General features: G+C 44.7%; 2 protein-coding genes across 2 annotated transcripts; both read right to left on the bottom strand.

Annotated features, from left to right (window-relative positions):
* Positions 1-4,530: 4,530 nt before the first annotated feature.
* On the bottom strand, positions 4,531-9,977 carry LOC124698167. The gene is made up of 3 exons (XM_047230686.1): positions 9,880-9,977; positions 8,356-9,210; positions 4,531-6,709 (listed from the first exon to the last, which is right to left on the bottom strand). The coding sequence occupies exons 2-3, from the start codon at positions 9,208-9,210 to the stop codon at positions 4,913-4,915; spliced, it is 2,652 nt and encodes an 883-aa protein (XP_047086642.1). The 5' UTR covers positions 9,880-9,977; the 3' UTR covers positions 4,531-4,912.
* A 5,558-nt stretch (positions 9,978-15,535) lies between these two features.
* On the bottom strand, positions 15,536-16,429 carry LOC124661823 (xylanase inhibitor protein 1-like). The gene has a single exon (XM_047199709.1). It carries the CDS (start codon positions 16,427-16,429, stop codon positions 15,536-15,538), a length of 894 nt encoding a protein of 297 aa, XP_047055665.1.
* Between the last annotated feature and the right edge of the window lie 4,145 nt (positions 16,430-20,574).

Below are 20,574 nucleotides of genomic sequence, written 5' to 3'. Positions count from 1 at the left end.
AAAAAAAACATTTGCATAAGAAATTATGCACTGAACCTAGAGAATTGTTCATTGAAACTATCTATGTAATATAGTTTATTTCCAATATTCCTGTTTAAACCTTCCAGATGTATTGCTTAAGGAGTAGGCATCAATGTGTATATTTAAATATAAACACTCCCACTCCAGATATAAATTGAACCTAGACCCATGAAAAAACTAAACAATCGAAATACCTTTAAAGGTGTTTTCTTTGTCGTTTCAATGTAATCATGCAAGATAAACGGATCAACACTCTCATAAAAGAGGAGAGTCAGTGGTGATCTCAAAAACACCATTTTCTCAATTCCATGCGCATATCCAGCAACCATGGAAGAAACTTTGTAATACACACTCTAATAAATTTGGATTAACCACATCTAGGTGCTTTTGTCGTACAAAATGATCTTGGTCACCACACATGAGCTTTGAGTGAGGAAGTAGAAGAACCAGGAGAGAGCCAAGACGGTCATGTCGCAGCCAGCGATCATGCATGAGGTTCAATTGGGCCAGGTAATGTATCCCCTCCTCACCCTGATCCTGAACCAAATCCATCCTCCATACAAAAACCCAATTTTTTTAGCGACCAAATAACAGATGGGAAGAAAACATAAACATCTGAAGTTACATGTACACATATACTAAGAAAACAAAAACACCCGAAGTTACATGGACTTATAAACCTTCCAAATTTCAATAACTGTAGTTAGTAAAAGGATTTTCGTTTTTGGAAACAAAACATACAAAATTGGCATGATAATTCTAAAAATAGAAACATTAGGGAAGTGGTAACTACTGTAAAAGGAGGACCTTATCTGAAACACACTGTATGATCGTTAAATATGCATTATGGTATGTACATGAAAAAAAAGATTTAAGGAAATAAAGAGTGACGCTAATCTGTGGCCATTAACCAAATTCAGGAATTTGTAAGTTATTTTAAGCTAATGTTACCGTGAAAGGAAGGGAAGAATATATCAAAATAAAATCAGTCAAATAGATTTTTTTTCATAATTACATATAGCCAAACAAATGGTTCACATGGATGAACTGGTGGCATATTTATAAGCAATGCCTTATTCAGCCTATACAGGAAAAAAGGAACTGCTGCTTCTCAAAAACACAAAAGTTACGATGTACTATAACCATTCCATGTGTAATGTAACACAATGAGAAAGGGTGAACCAAGATACCTGCTCGGCTGCTCCTACTATGGGATTCCTCTGCTACCATGGTTCTTAGTGCTCCGCCTCGTGACTGCAGCGTTGACATTCTGACCGTTGTTTGGGTGGTGATAGGGCGGCTTACAGGTGATGCCATGCTCCCTGATCCGGAGCAGGCGCTAGCACTGCTGGTTATCGCTTGCGGCGACGGACCATCTGCAGGATCGAGGAGCACCGTCCAGGTGAGGAGCTGCGGGTTTCTTTACTACTTCAGACAAAGAATCCAAAACGGGAGGAACATTCGCAGTGGAAGTAATTAAACACTGGATAGAGATGGTAATTTAGATAAGACAACCTAATGATCGAAATTATCAACACAGGCCATGAAGCCTCTCTTAAGCAAGGACTCACATATGGAGCTGTAAAAATAGGAACCATGAGAAAAACTCATGTCAAATAACTGTGCATTCCATGTTCTTTTTATACAACAAATAAAATTATCAACACTTGAAATTTGGTTATACCAAATCAGAACTGACTGGTCTTGGAGCAGTACCACATAATACATGAACCAAATCGAAAATGGAAGAAAAGATAACCTTCATGAGGACTGAAAGACCTTGCCCGCGCAAATATTCAAGCCGCCCTAAGTCAAATATACGTCAGATCTGAGACTTTCTAGAGGTCAGAAGGAACAGTTCAGTTCTGGCAAAAGAATTACAATACATTTCATTAGGAAAACATCGTATGAGAACCAAATTGTTTGCTGGTTTTGATCATCTTTAACTCAGGCTTGCTTACATGCAGCCATAAGAGAACAAAACTAATTTTCATAGAAAAGCATTGGGACATGAAGGGAACTACTGAGAGATGGAAAAATAAATACAGTTCTGAAATATGTTAACACTCAACATAGCGAGCCCCTTATGTGCTCGCAGGCACCTGGGAACTTGGATCATGCATCAGGAGATTGTTTTTTCGTGAACAATACACTGCCGTAGAGAGGACAACTGAAAGCATCTGTATGGAGAAAAAACCAGGAACCAATAGAAGGAACAGATCAAACAGTCCACTCCAGGACTTTGCAAAGCTCAAATTAGAAAGGAGGAAAAATCACTCACAAAGACACAAAGATGGAGTGGCTCCTCTTGGATTCATGTCCCAGAAGGATGATAAACAATATGGTAAGCATTTTAGGAGTCTACAATTCTCTTTTTGGGGCGATGAAAATTAACGAAATGCACATGTAAACAAACAAGCTCTACTGAACCATCGATGACCATGCGTGCACAGGAAACAGCAGAATGATAAGCACTACGTACATCAAAGTATATTTAGCAGTAAACACAATTCACATGTAAACAAACAGGATTACTGTTGTATGGATCAGTGTTCTGCATTTGCTCAATTGCAAAGGCAGAGAAAGGAGCAGGCACGCGACGTACCTGTGGACCGACGCGACGCGTAGCTGCTGCCTACGTCGATGTAGTGGAGAAGGAGCTGGGGGAGGTCGAGGAGGAGGAGGCGTCGGAGCAGGGGCGAGGTTAGGGTTTCCCGGGTGAGAGAGTAGGGGCGCGGCGGGGAAACAGAAGAGGAGGCGGAGGCACGGTGTGGCGGCGCGGCTTGTTGCCAGGGAAGGAAGCAGGGCACCTGGGGAAAGGATGTCGCCGGCGGCGGAAGAAAATAGAGCAGCCCATGTTTTTTCATCGGGAAGAGCGATGTGGGAGGGCGAGGGGGAAGACAGAGAAATGTTGGATGATTTTTCACCGGATCAACTTTGGCCCAGTAACGATGACGTGAAGCGGGGCCAATACGTTAGTGAGGCTAGAGATAAAACATGTGTAGCGGTAACTTTTTCTATCTACTCAAACGGACGAACCATGCCGGTTTAGAGGCGCGATCGTACGGTCCAAATTGCACGCGCCGGGAGTGCCCTCCCCACGCTGGGTATTCAACAGGATTAAGTGTTGTAGTAATGTTGACAGCCATGCTTTTGAAGATTTCATCATCATTACAATCACATAATCACTCCATTCACCAACAAATAATTGGAAGCAACGATCTCTCCAAAGGTGTTGGAGGTGACATACTTGGTGCCAGAAACCTTACTGGTGACACCATAGAAGTGTTGGAGGAATCCCTTGAACTCACAAATATACACCCAATCATCATGAACTGAAGCAGCCCGCTGTGCAAAAATAAACTATTTTTTTCTAACTCAATCGTGTAATTGGATCATCAAGTTTGTACTGACCAAATGCCCCCTCAAAGATCCCAGCAGTGTTTAGTGCTCTGCTTTTTTACTAGGGAGTGTTTTTGTGAAATCCCTACCTTGACCTAATTCCAATCCCCAGATCAATATGTAGAGGTAGTGTATTAAGTAAAATATACTAAGATTTGAAGAAAAAGAAAAAAAAACTGATAGTTATACTAATCTAATACATTAGAACCAAACATGCCTTCAGAAATAAGTGAGGATTTGGGTTTTGGTGGGGATAATCTCCACAAGGCCCGGGAGAGGTTGCACTCATCAAAAGACACCGAAGTGTGCAGATGTGCACCGTAGTGATTCTCGTACAAGTAAGATCTTGGTTTTTTACATGCATGATGATTTTTTTTACAAGGCTTAGAAGAGAAATTTTTAAGCACTTTCGTCTTCATCAATGGGAAGGCACGTGTGAAGAGTGGGAAGGCACGTGTGAAGAGTGGGAAGGCACATGTCAAGAGTGGCGGAGCTGACCGCCTGGGAGATGAAGCCGGCGACCATGAACATCGCACACCTTTAGGGACGAGCTGCATGATCCCTATGCTACATATATGTGCAAAGACACATAATTACATATTTGTCCACATCTGATATGCATGGATTCAAGCTTCACCATCTTTCACAACAATATCCATGATGGTCATACCGACAATAAGATTTGTATGAACCTTGAGAATTATGGTGTGCCAATTAGCATGAGCCGCATTGCCTCGCCGCTCCTGTACCATTGATCCATTATGCACTTCTCTTATATCCTTGAAAACATTTATTCCCTATATACTTAATTTCTTTTGGTAGGCTATGGACCAATGGTGCATTTTAATCTATTTTCTTTCTGTTCCTACAGTGCACAGAGCATGTGTAGTTATATGCTTAGACGCATACATTCTTACGGGTACATGTTCTTTTGAACTGTACTATTCTATTTTTGAAAAATGCAAGTACCTATACTAAAATGGTTCAATATGGCCTTATGTAGTTCCGTGCATAGTTTCATTTACCGTGTAGAAGGGCATGCACATGTATTGCGCAAATTTTGCACGGTGTAACATGGCCAATGCCCTGTTGCTCCTATCAACCAAAAGCATGAATGGGATATATATTACACGCAAAGAATTAATCCTTGGATCCAAGGAAACTGAAATCTGGTCAATAGCCCAATATGGTATCAACTCATCTCTTCCTCAGTACAAGTTACACTTTGCAATCCTTGATGGACATACAAATCCAATAAGCTTAAATAGAAACCAAGGGAGCTTCCTGCATGACATTCGATTGGCCCACCAGCTCACCTGCCTCACCATTGCGTTCTGTAAAATATTACAAATCACAAAGCGCAGGGTGCCATAGAAGGGTTTATCGATGCACGTCATTCTAGTTGAAGCTAGATTTCTGACTTGATATTGATCATCCAAAATGTTGATATGGAGCCGTTGTTCACACCAACAAATGCGTAGCAACCTGCTCACATTGGAGAATCAGGGTCCATGCTGGGGTTGTCTGTGTCACTACTTGTAGGTGCATAAACCCAGTCTTTACTGGGCTTGCGAGGTCTCTGGGGAGGCCTGCCTGTTCCAGGGCTTTTGGGTTCACCCTTGCGCTTTCCTCCAAGGAACCCCAAGGCAACGGCTTCCAGAGCTTTTGCTGTGGGAGGCCTATTTCTGGTTCCGTGCCTACGAGAATCCGCCTGCGAAGCCAGATCAGCTTGCGGGTTAGCAGGTCCTCCTGTTACCTCTGAATCACGGACCTGATTGCCATTCGATATGGAGGGAATTTCCTCAGCCTTCATGTGACCATGATCGTCTGATGGCATGGCACGCACTCTTGCGCTTGTCTTGCCATCTAGTGGTGCCTCCTGTTTAACCTGACCAGCCAAGCTACTAACTTGAGCCCCTTTGCCAAATTTTGCCTCTGTGATGGTGATCTTTGAATAAACTTCAGGCACCGTGTCAACCTTGCACTCAAATGACTTGTCATTTAAGTTCTTCACATTCACCTTCTTGTGTTCATTTAAGTTCTTTACTTTCATCTTCTCATTCCACCTGTCACTGGTAAGAGCGTTTGATGCATCTCTTATCTGCTCACGTGGCTTCTCTGTGGAACATCCTGCAGTTGTTTTGATCCGAAAATTACCACAAACATCACGGACAGTTGGTTTCGATGAGGTTGATGGTGCCTTTATTTTCTCTTTCGCTGAACTGTCTCCCTTGGAAAAATTAAAGCTGCGCCGACTTGTCTGATCAGTGTTACAGCTAGATAATCTTCTTCGCTTCGATACTGGGGATAAATACTTGCGCCTTTCAGTTTTTCTTTTGGGGTCAAATAAGCATGTTAAATCAATTTTGTTACCACTGCCATTAGAAGAATGGCCATTGACTGGAAAATCTGAGCAGGATGCAGCCATCATGTTTTCAGTGTCTTTGCCTACATTGTACGCCCAGACCATTTCAGTGTTGTTCACATCAGCTGCAACTTGTCCACAGTATTCCTGGTCAACTAACAATCGATCATTCACATCTTGCTCCTCTGATGAACTGACATTCACAATATTGCGTGAATGACGTGAAGTGCCAGGACGAATTTTTGCATCAGCAGGTAGTCTCCTCAGCTCCCTGACTCTTAAGGGCTCTGCTCCCTGTACCAAGGTAGTATCAATAATTGTGTACCTTGGAAGCTCCTGATTACCATCCAAAGGATCATCTTGGTTCAGGTTCAAGTCTGTGGCATCGCCATTTTGCTCAGCCGTAACACCATAGTCCATTCCACCAACCTCTATGTCTAGAAGAACAGGATCCGCTGCCACTTGTTTAAGCACATCACTGACAGAATCAAAATAATGAGTGCCTCTAGTGAGGTCACCTCTTGAGAATCTTTTTATACCCGGCACAAGAAAAACAAGGCTATTCTTAGTTGTGCTGACATCTTTTGGCTGCTCCGAATGCCACCCTCTTGCAAGCAAACGGGGCCAAACAGCTTCCCAGAAAAGATCGTTTGATCTTGTCTTGCTTCTTCTGAAATCACCTGTTAAGAACTTAATTATATCTTCCGAAGCGAGGGAGGAACAATCTTTGCCTGTAGGCATGTCAGGATGACCAGAAAGAGCTTGATTTGGTTTGGATGGGTCCAGGACAAATCCAGTCAAATCATGCTTCTCTTTACCAATTCCAACAGCCTCCACGACAGCTTCTATTCCAACAGTGGATTTCAGAGCAAATACAAAATCTTCTAAAGATGTTTGTCCGTCATTGAAAGATTTGAAAATCTGCAACATGCGAAAGAAATACAGTTCATATGGAAAAGAACATCCATTTCAAATGTTGATGACACATGAAAAAAATTCATCGAAGGATTATATGCAAGGGTATTATATTGCATGAAAAAAATGGTGGTTCTTCGATGAAATTAAACTAGGAAAAACATTTAAGTAAAAAAAGAAAACATCTGTCCTTGGATCATCACATATCTGACTCATATTTATCCTGGGACCAATAGCTTAACAATCGAAGTGCTTCTGACAAAAACTAGCAAAGAACCTAGAAAACCATGATACCCAAATGCAGTATACCTATAATGTTTTCGGTTATCAGGTTAAAGGTTCATATTATCATAACTGGATAGCTATATTCATACACCAGATTAGTTAGATCTACTTATATATACAAGAGCGCCAGAGCATCATATGGAGCAAAATCAAGATCAATAGTGTTATTTTGAACAGCACAAGTGATTCCTATAGTGAACCATAACAATGTGTAGGGTGTCATATAACATGAAAGTGTATCACATCCTAAGCTGAATACAAAAGCTCAGACCAGAGAGCATAATTTAAAACCCAGATCACAGTCGTTGAACTGGGTAAAAAAGAATCAGTGAATTCAAGAGATTTGTTTTCCTCCAGGACTTACATGCATAAAGTATAACCATGTGCGTAGCACCAACAAGAACTCATCTACATTAACAGAGAGAAGCAAGAAAATGCAACCAGACCAAATACTCAACCAATTGACACACACCAGTGTTCAAGAAGTAGCTGGAATGACCACTCCTATTAGCATCCAAATACTGGTCATACAAGGAGGCAGCAACAAGCAGTGACCCTACACAGCAACGGCAAAGGCTTGCCCATGGCCACAGTCACCGACAGTTGGGTGATAGTGATGTGGGGATGGCAGGAGAGAATATTGGGTGTGCAAAACTGTGAGTCCAACTTAGGGCCCCAATATCATGCAGATAAAATTACGGGGAATAATCATGTTTGTCCCTGAAGACGCCATACGCTATTTCATTAGCTTGCAAATAGCTCCTTAGAAATACACAAATAGGTTGTGTTGACAATACAAATAGCATAATATTAAGTTGAATATAGTGCTGTTGTTGAATCTTAGTGGCGATTGGACCACCAAATCGGTGAACACAACGACGCGGCTGGTCAACAATCAGTTCGATAAGCAATTACACGCTAAGCGATCAACATAAAATATAGACTAGTATTGGCCATGTTTCCATAATAAAAAAATACTGTGTATTATGCAGATACACATAGAAGTAGCACAACAATACAAATTTTCGAGTACTCCAATCAAACAAGTGTAAATCGCCTTCGGTAAGGCACCTACAGGCTCGCCATATTAGAGATGTTATGTCATAAATACTGTAATATTTAATACCATTCCTTTGAACCATTCATGCTAAGTTACAAAGGAAACCTTAGATAAAATATCTTGCGCAGAAAAACAACTAATTCTAGTACTATACAAAAATAATGATATTGGAAGTGAATTATGACTAAGAGAACCTCAGCTGATAATGGGGATAATTTCATGCTGAGTCATTTAATAATTAACCAGCAAAAGACAACCAAAGGCGAACAAGATCAAATTCTTTGTATACGCTATAGTTGCAACATACCTCTGCCAATGAATCATGAGCTTCTTTGAGTACTACAGATTTCAGACGAGAGATAATCTCCTGCTGCCGCCAACTTGTAAAAATGCGTTCCCCAAGAATGCATCTCCTAGTTCGTGCTTTTCTGCAGTCCGACCATCTTTTATATGCATCTCTTTTGTAGAACTTTCCATAGTAGTAGCAAAGCACATCCCCAATGGTTTTATTCCCAACAAACCTGCTCAACAGACTTAGGTTTTTGCCGAAAATGTAGAGCCCGAGCAGAAAACATTCTGCCTCAATACCACTCCAAAGGGAAGTGGATGAATAAGGCAGTGGAGTAAATTGATCGACTTCCACTTGCTTCATCATAGGATTATTAGCAAAATCGAGGTCCTCTCGAGTAGAACATGGAGCCAAATTTCCATCCTGTGCTCGATTAGCATCAGATTCTATATGATCAACAGGAACTACAGGATCTGGATCCTGAAATGTCGAATCATGGTCACTTATACTATTGCTGGTTGGACAAACTGAGGTTACTCGGCCATCCTCGTCCTGGCAGCTTGTTCTTGCTTCGGTTTCTGAAGAATTATGTAATCCTAATCCCTCCTCCTTATGGACTTCACTTGGTCCCCACACAATTGGTACAGCTAACCCAACCGTGACAAGGAAATCGAAACCAGGTAGCATGCTTTCAAGCGGGCTGGCCATGAGCTGATGGCGCTCATCCTCTGTGCACAGATTCGGGATTTCTGCCTGGTGCTCAGTTCCAATGCACGGACATACAGGCGCGTCTTCATATATGACATCTGAAGCAAGAGAAGCATCCAAAGGTTGTTGGTGCTCACCGCTGTCTTCGAGCTCAACTGCCTCCATCTGCCAAAATCAGAACAAAAAGTAATTTATTGAGGGGTATTGCACATTCAAATTGATGAAAAGAACATGCATATGAGCAACATTAGTTAGTACTAAGTTGGCATTTTCTTGGAAGTATGAACCCTTTAGGTTTGTTTGTTAACTTAGCTACTTTGATGAGAGAAAAACAGCTATTGGAATAATTCCAACACGTGAAAAGTTTCAGGCCTGAGTAGCACCGGTAGAATTCTTACAGTACTCACAATCATCCTAGCATGCATCATCTCCGTAACTTCTGAAAGAGACTGTGTGCAACAGGAAAGTAGCGAACAATTCTGTGGTTCACTACTTACACGGTGAGAAAAAAACTTCAGAAGAAACGTAACACATGCCCAAATTTCCACATACGAGTGAGGACAAAATGCTTTGAGAAAAAAAAAACGTTACTAACATTTCCCAGGGCTTGTTCGTGGCGCAGTTTCCAGCCATGCACAAACACCCCCAAACAAGAACAACGATGAGCATCAAGCGGATACCTTCGAAGCTCAACGAAACGCTGAGGGACTACTAGGATTCGCTAAGCACGACAGGATGACGAAACAATGCTGACCGACCAATTACCGCTAACCACCCCCAAAAGTAATAGCCTGTGCTACGATGGGATGGACAGGCAGGAGGCGGAGCTCTGACCTTACGAGAGCGGGTGGGCGCAGGCCGGACGGAGGAGGAGGACGGCGGCCGGGGCGGGGGGGAGGCTGGAGAAGGAGCCCCGGCTTGGGATCTGTCGCCGGCGCCTGTGCCCGCGAGAGGACACGAACGTACGGGTCGGCAGGCGGGAGAGGACGTGCGGGCGCGAAGGACGCCGGCGCCTCTGCTGGGTGGGAGGAGGGGAGGAGGATGTACGTGCGGTGGAGGCGAGCGCCGGCGCTGGTGGTGGTGGTGGTCGCTGCTGCAGAGCCGAGACGAGACGAGACGAGAAGGGGATCGCCAAATCGGCTACCGAGAAGTCGCGCGTGGCCGGGGACGAGGCGACGCGCGGCCCACGATACCCCGGTCGGTTCAGTTCAGTGGAAACTGAGGCCCAGTTAGAGCATCTGCAGCAAGCCCGTTCGTGAACTGAAAAACCTCATAGTTCAGTTCACCGAACTCGTTTTTACGGATCGAAAAATGGCTGACGTCCGTAAACCAGAACTGTAAACATAGCGGCTTCCGAACCCATAAAGGCAGGGTTTTTCATAAAATTTATATGCAAAACATACAACAATCGATCATGATTAATCAAATAATCATCCAAACTATTACAACACATAAATAATATTCTGAACCAAATTATTACAACAGTTTTGGAAAATTGAACACATGAAAAAAGTCTCAACCAAATTACAACAATTCTCGGAATATTGGACAAATTAACAAATGTCTCAACAACGATACATGTGACACATAAATGAATTGAATGGTAGGATCAAAGGCTCATTTCCCCCCTTCCCTCTCTCTCTTATCCACAGTACCTGAGGGTTTCTTCGAGGGTGTCGGGCCGACCCGAAGCCGATCTCGCCGGTGGAGATGGGCGGAGGGGAGGCGCCGGAGTAGATAGCCTAGGTAGGATTAGCGGCAGTTTGCCGGTAGGGGGCTTCATGCCCGGTAGTGGAGGCGGAGGAGGAGATCTGGCCGACTGGATCTCGCCTGATGTAGAGTCCTTCCTTCTTCTTCTTCTTCTCCGGTGGTCGGAGGAGAGAGGGATGAACGGGGCTGACGCTTCCTTCAATAAATAAGCGGCGGAGCACCACCTGTTGCAGCGTGGAAGCGGCGGGCGGTGTCTTTTCCTGGCCGGCCTTGGAGGCGAGGGGGAAAACGCGCGCGCATCGGAGAACGGCGTCAACGACGAGCTCCTGGCCGGCCGTGCAGGCGAGGAGGAGCACAGACACGCCGTCGCCAGTTCATCTGCATCCAGGAGGTCTTACCTTCGCTGGATTCGCTCGGTGGTGAGTAGCCATCGGCTCTGCTTCTCCCTGGCCTACCGTGGTGGCGAGGAAGGAGATGCTGCCGATGTTTCGCCTATCGCCTATCGAAGCCAGCTGCTGCCCAAGAGGTGCTATGGAGCTGCGACTTCTTTGCCGACGATGTTGCCGACGCGACGTTCATCTGGGGAAGCTCTTCAATGGGGGACATATGCCGGCGTCAACCCCCTGCCCCTGCATCACATGGCCGAATGGCGGCCCTTCTCCTGGAGATCTAACTTCCCAAGGACCAAGAAGTCCAAGGGGAAGAGCTATCGCTTCCGCCACGAAGCCGGACCAAGTGGTTCGTCCCCGGCGCCGGTGTTCGTTCGGTGGCGGAGCAACTCGACAGCGACTCCCATATGCGGTGCAGAGCTTCGAGGACCTGATCGCGTTTTTCATATTTTTATGGGGTCTTTCTGTAAAAGCTAAGTCCTTATCCAGAATTCCCCTGATCTGTAGGGGCTTCTCTGTAATTTGTACCCACCACCTAATTAATACTAGTAGCTTCTAGGGTCTTTGGACCTTACCCCTGTTAAAAAAAAGGCGACGGCCATGTCGCTGCCAGTGGTGCATTTTCAGATCATAAACAAGCTAAGCATAGGTACTGGCATTCTCAATTTGCCGACTCCGATGTAGTATCTTCGCCAATTCGAAAATACTCGTCGGTGTAATCCGCAGAGATGTCATACACAATCACCCTCATGGCAGTAGAGATTTTTTGGAACGGGCTAAAACCCATCATGCCGGAGGCATTTCTATGTTGCTTGAAGTAATCCGAATTAGCTTCCCAGGCCTTGACGATTTTGACAAACAAACTATGGCACATGTAATACCTCCTACGCAATAGATGGGGCGGATAGGTAGGTACCTCGGCGAAGTAGTCCTCCATCAGCTGCTCGTGGCCGAGGAGGCGATTCCGCTGGATGTGGTTCTGGCCCATCACCGACCCGCGCCTCCGATTCAGCAGCTTCACGCAGTCCTCCAGCTCCTTGACGGAGAGGAGGAGCATGGTGGCCTCCATCTCGTCATCCTGGAGCAGCTCATCATGGTTGAAATCGTCCGAGCTTGACGAATCCGATAGATCGACATCGACGAAGTCATCGCCCGAGCTCATCCTCGATTCGGATGGCGCGGCGACGGCGGGGGCGGCACCCGGAGTTGGGCGAGGAACCGCGGGCGGGGTGCGGGGTGCGGGGCGACCTGCGCTAGCTCTGAGATGCGGGGCTCGGGCTAATTGGGCGGTGCGGCGGCGGCGGAGTGTGGTGGCGGCGCGGGGAGGGAGAGAGCGAGCAGTTGCATCAGCTGGAATTTCAGCGCGCCGTAGATATGGATCGAGGGTTCGGTTCGCTCGAGCGACCCCTCCAAATACAGGCCGATTTGGGTTTTCGGTCTCAGCCCGAAAAAATATATTCGATATTGGCCCTTTTCCGGTAACTGATTAGCGCCATTTTTCAGCCCAAACCCTTAAATTGGCGGTTATTTTTGTTTTTGGCCCTTTTACGGGCTCTGCTAGAGATGCTCTTAGGCCCTGTTCGGTTTATCTCCTATCCACGCGGATTGGAACATATTGGAGTGGATTGTGAATTTTGACGAGATATTTAAACCACCTCAATCCATCTCGGATTACTTCTAAGTGTTTTGAACACACTGTGTGTAACTGTGTATGCATCTTTGGATGAGGAAAAAGAAAGAGATAAGGCAAAGAGAAGAAGACTGCTCCCACTAAGGGGTTATGTTCTGCAAGGACTCGACCATCCCCCCTCCTACAAGGGTGCCCTAGAAGTTGTCCAGAAGATGCCTGCTACCGAATTGCAGCACGGATCATTCGGGCTGGAGGATATCAAAATGTTCGGTCCACACCAGGATGTTGCCATCTCTAGTAGAGGGGGGAGAGAGATAGGGCTACCCATCTACTTCGCCGGGCCTGATTATCCGCCCCTGGATGATCCGGCCATAAATAACTCCGGACCACCCCCACCCCTCTGGCTGCGCAACGACCAGAAGGGCGTATGGCCCTATAAATAGGGATCTGCTTCCCCAACCCGAGGTAGACGTTTGAACACTCTCTTGGTCTTGGAACACTAGATCTCCTTTTGTGGAGATTCTTGCTGAGAGTGTATCCAGAGGCTAGCTCGATGTTGTACTAGCTCTAGATGATGTTAGGAGCCTCCAAGTTGTATGTGCAGTCTTGCCCCAACCTTGTGTGAAGGTTAACCACCTAGAACAAACCTTGCTTAGTGGAGAAGTGAGTACACCTTCGTGGTGTGCTCACCGGGAAAGAAGGTTACACCATTGTGGCGATTGGTGGCCTTTGCACCACACCTCCCCAACGTAGACGTACTTCTCTTAGGAAGGAACTATGGGAAACATCTGACCCGTGTCGTCCCGATTTGGTCCGGTTGTATCGTTTCTTTTACCTTGCACTCTTTTCTTGTTGTTTTGTTGTTGCTTGTGTCTTGTTGAATCATATAGGATCATCTCTTTGTTCAATTCTCTGACTTTACTTTCTTGCATAGCCTGAAATTGAAAAGGACAAAAAAATTGAGTACCGCCTATCCCCCCCCCCCCCTCCCCCTAGTCGCTCGAAAACTACCCATTCACGGAATAAAATTAAGGAAGAAGTAGGTTGAGCGAAAGGAGAATTTTTGCAAACTATGGAGATTGGAGACTAAGAGAAGAGAGTCGTCGCTCCTTAGATCAATCTACCCAGAGAGAACTCAACCTCCCAATCTCGGGAATTTAAGTTTCGCCGTTGTAATGTAGCAAAACCATCGATCAATTCAGACAAGCGGGACGTAAGACCTTTTGCTCACAAGAGCAGCCTCAATCTGGGTAAAAATCACTCGTGTGCTTGGTGTGTTCTATGAGATCTTCTTGATCGCCTTGCCGCCCCATACCTAACCAAAAGGGTTGGTCTCACCCCGAATATACGTGAACGCACCCGCAACAAATAATTCAGAAACTAGAAACGGTGATTGCTTCAGAAGACGTTTCCCTTATGATCAACCTACTATAATATACCAAGTGTTGTGAGGTTAACATGTTGATGGACGGATAGACGACTTTGTTTCTTTTGTTTTTTCCTTCTGCACCCCGAGTGGTGATATCATAAGTAGCAGTTCTAGGCTCTTTATGCTTCACTACAGTTTGTCTGTTGTAGACATGTTTTCTTTTCTTTCTTTGAATTTTTGTATATTTTTGACGGTTTCTTTAATAGAAAGCGATGAGGGAGGCTCGTGGGTAAGAAAAATTATATGATACCAAACTTTGGAAAATAAATTATAAAAAATAAACGTCACAATAAATGGAAGAAAAAGATATACAGTGTGAGGGGGAATTTCTTTTCAGAATGTGAAAAAATAGGACCTAACGAAATTCATAAAATTCCAAGTTATACGGAAATTACTTTGGGTTTTTGTTGTTAAATTTTTTAAAAGATTGACACAGATTTGTTTCTTATTCAATACTTACGAATATAGTCCTATAAGTCGGTATAATTTCATTCTAGCACCACCAAAATTACTGAAATTTCTTCAAATCTTGCTCCCCGTGGACCCTCCGCGACGAGGCGACTTAAGGGCTTGTTCATCCTAAAACCTTGATGAATTTGTGGGTCATCACCATCAGGCGTCTCGTGCTTGATTTAAATCCTTACACACTTGAGCACACGGTCCGTATAAGATTTGGCATATGTCAGGTTAATTGTGATTGACGGATTGGTTACCATCGGTACTATCACACGGATCCTCTTCGGTCTGTCAGCGTCAGTTACGGAGGGTGTGCTGTGCCGCTTCCGCACCGCATATACACGAGCATGTGCTTTCTTCGGCAGGAGACGTGGGTGAACTAACACTGGCCACCGCGAAGAAGTTTCCCGCAAGCAGAAACCAAGATCCACCGAAGTTTCCGTAAGCGGTCCTAGCGGGCGATATACATTCTCTCCGGTATTGTTGTTTAGTGTTGCATATTTTGAAAAGTAGATCACACGCAAGGGTGGCATACATTTCAGATTTACAGAACATAATTAAGCAGTACTCTGAAGATAATCGGTGGCATATATTCCGAATTTCCAGAACATAGTTAAGCAGTACTCTGAAGATAATCGGTGGATTTCAGAACATAATTAAGCAGTACTCTGATCTGAATATAATCGGTGGCATACATTCCAGATTTCCAGAGCAGAATTAAGCAGTACTCTGAAGACAGTCGGTGGCATACATAGAGGCAAGCAGATAATCAAAGCAGACACCAGAAACTATATTCTTGCAAGAGCACGCAACAGTGATGGCTCATAGCAGGTTACTGACATGCGAAAGCAGAGGAGAGGTACGGCCGGAGCTCGCTCAAACCCAGTTCTTGACGTAGCTGCTGTAATGGTTACCGTTCTGCTCGTCGTTGTAGCGGTCCCAGAGCATGACGCCGCCGTAGTTGTCCGGCTTCTGCACGATCGGCATCACGATGTCGAACACCGCCTTGCGCTCCAGGTAGCACGCGTCCGTGTACGACGCCGTCAGGCCCAGGAAGATCTTGCTGCCCGGGTACGCCGCCGTCCACTGGCTCCACGCGTCCTCGATCCATGCCGTGCAGTTGGGGTAGTCGTAGAACCTCACGTGGATGCGCTCGAAGACGCCCGTCGCCAGCGCACGTTGCACACTCCCGTCCGGGGACGCGCACCGCGGCGTCGCCGTCAGCCGCAGCGGCGGCCCGCCGTCACCGCCACGGGTGCTCTTGCGCTTCGCCAGCTCTCTGGCCAGCGCGTCGTAGTGCTCCCCTACGCCGCCGCGCTCCAGGAAGAAGTCGATGCCGTCCAGCCGCGCGTCGCCGAAGGGCCGGGGCACGCCCGCGCGGGTGCCGCCCAGGTACGAGTACCAGAGGTGGTCGGCAAGGTCGACCGCGGACTGGTTCGTCGGGAGCCCGTAGTCGCCGCCGAAGCCGCCAACGGAGAGGAACACCGGGATGCCCAGCGACTGGCAGTGCTTGATGTCGTCGCCCACGCCGGCGAGCGGGTGGCCCGAGAGGTCCAGCTGGTACTTGCCGTGGCCGTACACGTTCAGGAACGCCATGTTGACCGCGGTGTAGATGCCGTCGAAGTTGCAGGCGTCTCCCAGAGTGCCCTCGTCCGCGTGCCGGCCCCAGAACACGGTGATCTGCCCGGTCTTCTCCGCTGCAGCAGCCCGGCAGATGAGGACGGAGAGAAGGGCGGCCAGGACTAGGAGCACGGAGGCCAGCCTCGCCATTGATGGTTTCCTTCTTTTTCTTTTTCTTGCTAGCTTATTGGTCTGAATAATGAACTATACTAGCTGGAGTGTGCCATATATATAGACGGATTATAGTGACTGGCGATCGAGAATTCGAGATCGATGTAGAAACTAGAAACAATGCAGCTACGTAACTTTCAGCTCCTTCTGGTATATGCCGTGTCAAGAAGCGAGCAAAGCTAGATTGCCGGCGTTCATGAGGAACTTCTTCCATATGTGGATAGCCCACTGAGCTTCATCCAGCTGGTAGGAGGAGGAGGATAACATGGGCTATGCAAATAAGCGGAACGTCGGAACTGAAAGTACATCAAGCAGGGTTAGGAGGAGGAGTTAAACGAATCACAACTGCAGATAGCACGATTAATGTTGACGACGCAAACAAGCCAACAAGGCAACGTGGGGTAGGTCCAGGCATGCATATATGTGCTTTACCCTTCCTTTTCCCCCACATACCACAATTATTTATGTACATACTTTGCTTAGAGATGCACGCTAGAATCCCATGCAATGCTCCTACACTCTTTCTGTCTTGTTAAAGCAGTTTACTATCCTTTCAGTGGTCGACGATGTTACTGTCGATAGCGGGTTGTGTTGTAAGCTGTGTTCGTCAAAAAGGAACGTGCTAAATGCGATAAGACTAATAAGTTCGTTGAATTAAGGTTTCCATGTATGAGAAAATTCATAGTTTTTTTTTGCGATTTTTTTTTAAATGGGGAATGAAACTCCGGCTTCTACATCATGATGATGCACACGGCCTTTTATTAAAAAAATTACGATTACAAAGTTTATGACATCTCAGTCATCGCCTAGAGTTGATACAAGAATTAACCAGCGAAAGAAACAAAGTGAAACTGGACTACCCATCATCGTAGTCGTCTATTGTGCCGCCAACCAGTCTGGCACAAGATATCCTGAGCGACCATCTGGAGCCATGTGCATCCAGTAGCCATATCATCCCGCTGTTCCTCCGGTGACAGAAGAGCCCACAGCTGAACCCAGTGTGACACCATATGGATAACCTGCAAAAAGTGAAAAGAATGTTTTTTGTTAAAAATAATATCATTCCTCGCCCTCCATATAGACCAACATAAGACAGAAACCCCAATACGGATGAAAGCCTTAGATTGTCTATCAACTACATTTAACCAATTACCAAACATATTCGTAATATTGGTTGAAGGTGGAAAAGCAAAAGTAAAATTAATCGTGCGCCAAAGTATTTTAGCTAAGGGACAAGTGATGAACAAATGTTCAATAGTCTCCTGCTCTCCGCAAAAAACACATTTTGTACACCCATTCCATCGTCTTTTAGCTAAATTATCTTTAGTAAGCAACACCTTATTACTCAGAAACCACATAAATATTTTTATCTTTAGAAGAATTTTAACTTTCCAAAGGTATTTTCGCAAAAAAAAAGTGTATGGTCATTCATAAGATCCTCATACATAGATTTCATTGTAAACAAACCATTTGTTGTCAAATTCTAAACAAATTGATCATTCTCATCAGATAAATTAATCCTCATAAGCTTTCGGCATAACTGTAACCATAAAGTCCATTTGTTTTCCACCAAACCTTCTGAAACTGATATTCAGAGGTGTTTGAGCTAACACATGAGCTACCGTTACATTCTTGTGATGCACAATATTATATAAGGATGTATATTCTTGGGCTAATGATGTTTTTTCTAACCAGGTATCCTCCCAAAAACGAGTATTTGCTCCATTACCTATTTTGAAAAAACCTCTACTAAAAACTCGTCCTTAACCCCCATCAATCCCTTCCAAAAGGGAGAGTCTGTAGGTTTAGCTTTTACCTCAGATAAGGTCCTTTATCTTAGGTATTTATTCTGTAGCAACTCCTGCCACACCCCTTCCTCGTTAAAAAGTTTATAAAGCCACTTACTCAATAAACATCTATTTTTGAGTTCAAGAACCTCAATACCTAGACCCCCTTGATCTTTGGGTCGGCATACAATATTCCACTTGGTAAGTCTATATTTTATTTTGTTTTCCTCAGATTGCCAAAAGAATCTAGACCTATAAAAATCCAATCTTTTTCTTACCCCAGCAGGTATCTCTAGAAAATATAGCATGAACATAGGTAAGCTTGTTAAAACTGAATTGATAAGGACAAGTCTATCCCCATAGGATAATAATTTGCCTTTCCAAAGATCCCAATTTACTTTCAAACAGGGTCTCCACTGGGTACCAATCAGAATTTCTAAGCTTTCTGTAATGGATAGGAATACCTAAGTATTTAAAAGGTAAGGAACCATCATCACATCCAAATATCTGTTTATACTTGTCAACATCATCCTTTGCCTTACCAAAGAAAAAAATCTCACTCTTGTGAAAATTAATTTTAAGTCCTAAGAGTTCTTCGAATAGACATAAAATTAGCTTTATATTCACCGCTTTCAGGAGATCATGTTCCAATAAAAGGATAGTATCATCGGCATATTATAATATAGAGATCCCTCCCTCAACAAGATGAGGAATAAAGCCCCCTACTTGATCATCATTTTTTGCCCATTCAATTATGATGACTAACATATCCACCACAATATTAAAAAGAATAGGACACAATGGATCACCTTGCCTCAAACCACTTGCGAAATGAGCATATTCATAGTACCTAAGTCTTGGCAGACTTATTTAAGTAGGTTGAGCATGTCATCCTAATCTATGAAGTTGGTACCAAATCAAAAGGGTTTTTATACCTTAATGCAAATGAACTATCAACACCTAGTTTTCTAATAGGACCAAGGATGTGTAAGTTTTTCTAACTTGTTTTATTTATTTTGACTATTTTTAGGGTCTTCATCCTTTCCTAATGGTCTCATACTAGTTTTATTAGAGGAAAGAGCTAGCTTCCAACAAATAGTCCCTTTTAAAACCTAATTACTTAATTTTGGAACATTCCTAGTTCTCTTAAAATCTTCTAGACCAAACCATTTGCCATCTTCCGTGTTTCAATAAGGTCTTTCAAATTATATTCAAATTAGTTGTTTTGGCAACTTGCTGTAGTATCTATTTGACAAGTGTAGATTTCTAGCCCTAGTGATCATACAATTTAAGAAATTAGAAAATAATATTTACGAGATTCAAGACAATTTTAAATTACATCCGGATGTGGCCAATGATATACCCCACAAACATGCAAAAAATGAATTTCAAATACTTATTATTCTTAGCTCCACATAAATGACAAAAGTGCGTGGTCTCGGGATGGAAGCAGGAGCGGGTGGCTCCTGTAATCCTTCTACATTCGAGGTGATGCCTCTGGTCGCTTGGGTGGCAGAGGCGTCGACTCGGCTAGTGAGTGGACTTGGGGTTATTGTGGAAGCTGGAGCGGCAACTCCGGATTTCTTCTATGTTTGTGTGGTTGCCTCTGGCTGCTTGGGTGGCGGAGGAATCGACACGGTTGGTGCGTGATCTCAGGATCGGCATGGACGCTGGAGCGGCGGATCCGGGCTTACGACGTTGTGCTGCTTGCGTGGCTTTCTTGTCGTGCTGCTAGCCGTTGACTCTAGCCGCTTGGGTGGCAGTGTCGCCGGCCTCGCTGGCCGGCGTAGTCTTGGGACCGTCGTGTGTGGGTTGCCGATGTTCGGATGCCGGAGCGGCGGCTCCAGAAGCGCTTCTAGCTGCGCTTGGGCAGAAGAGTCGTCGTCTCATGTGGTGCACGATCTCGGAGCCAGCGTGTTGCATTGTGTTGTTCGGTTTTCTGCCATGTTCCCGGATTAACTAGTTATTTTCCTCCTTCTTAATGAAAAGGCAGTGCTCCGGCCCATTGCAACAAAATAAATGACAAAAGTGTGGATTCAAGTATACATATTTTTTCCTCAAAAAATTATGAAAACATTGAAATTTTCCATGCGTAAAGGATACATCAGTGTCAATGTCCAGATTTTTGTCCCTTTATTTTTCGAAACGTGTAAATACTTTTCAATGTTTTTTAAAAGAAGGGATCCCTCGAACTCAGGAGGCATAGACATTTTTTGTTTTACACTAGTCTCATGTATGTGTATTAGACTGCTCATAGTGGAGGTAACATAGGTGGTAACATCACACGTCTCAAGGCATTTTGGTGACATGACATGACAATAAAAGAAGAAAGAGAGT

Source organism: Lolium rigidum, chromosome 1 (assembly GCF_022539505.1).
Source record: "Lolium rigidum isolate FL_2022 chromosome 1, APGP_CSIRO_Lrig_0.1, whole genome shotgun sequence".
Lineage (NCBI taxonomy): Eukaryota > Viridiplantae > Streptophyta > Magnoliopsida > Poales > Poaceae > Lolium > Lolium rigidum.
Note: the sequence above shows the minus strand (reverse complement) of the source record. Positions and strands in the feature narration are given on the sequence as shown.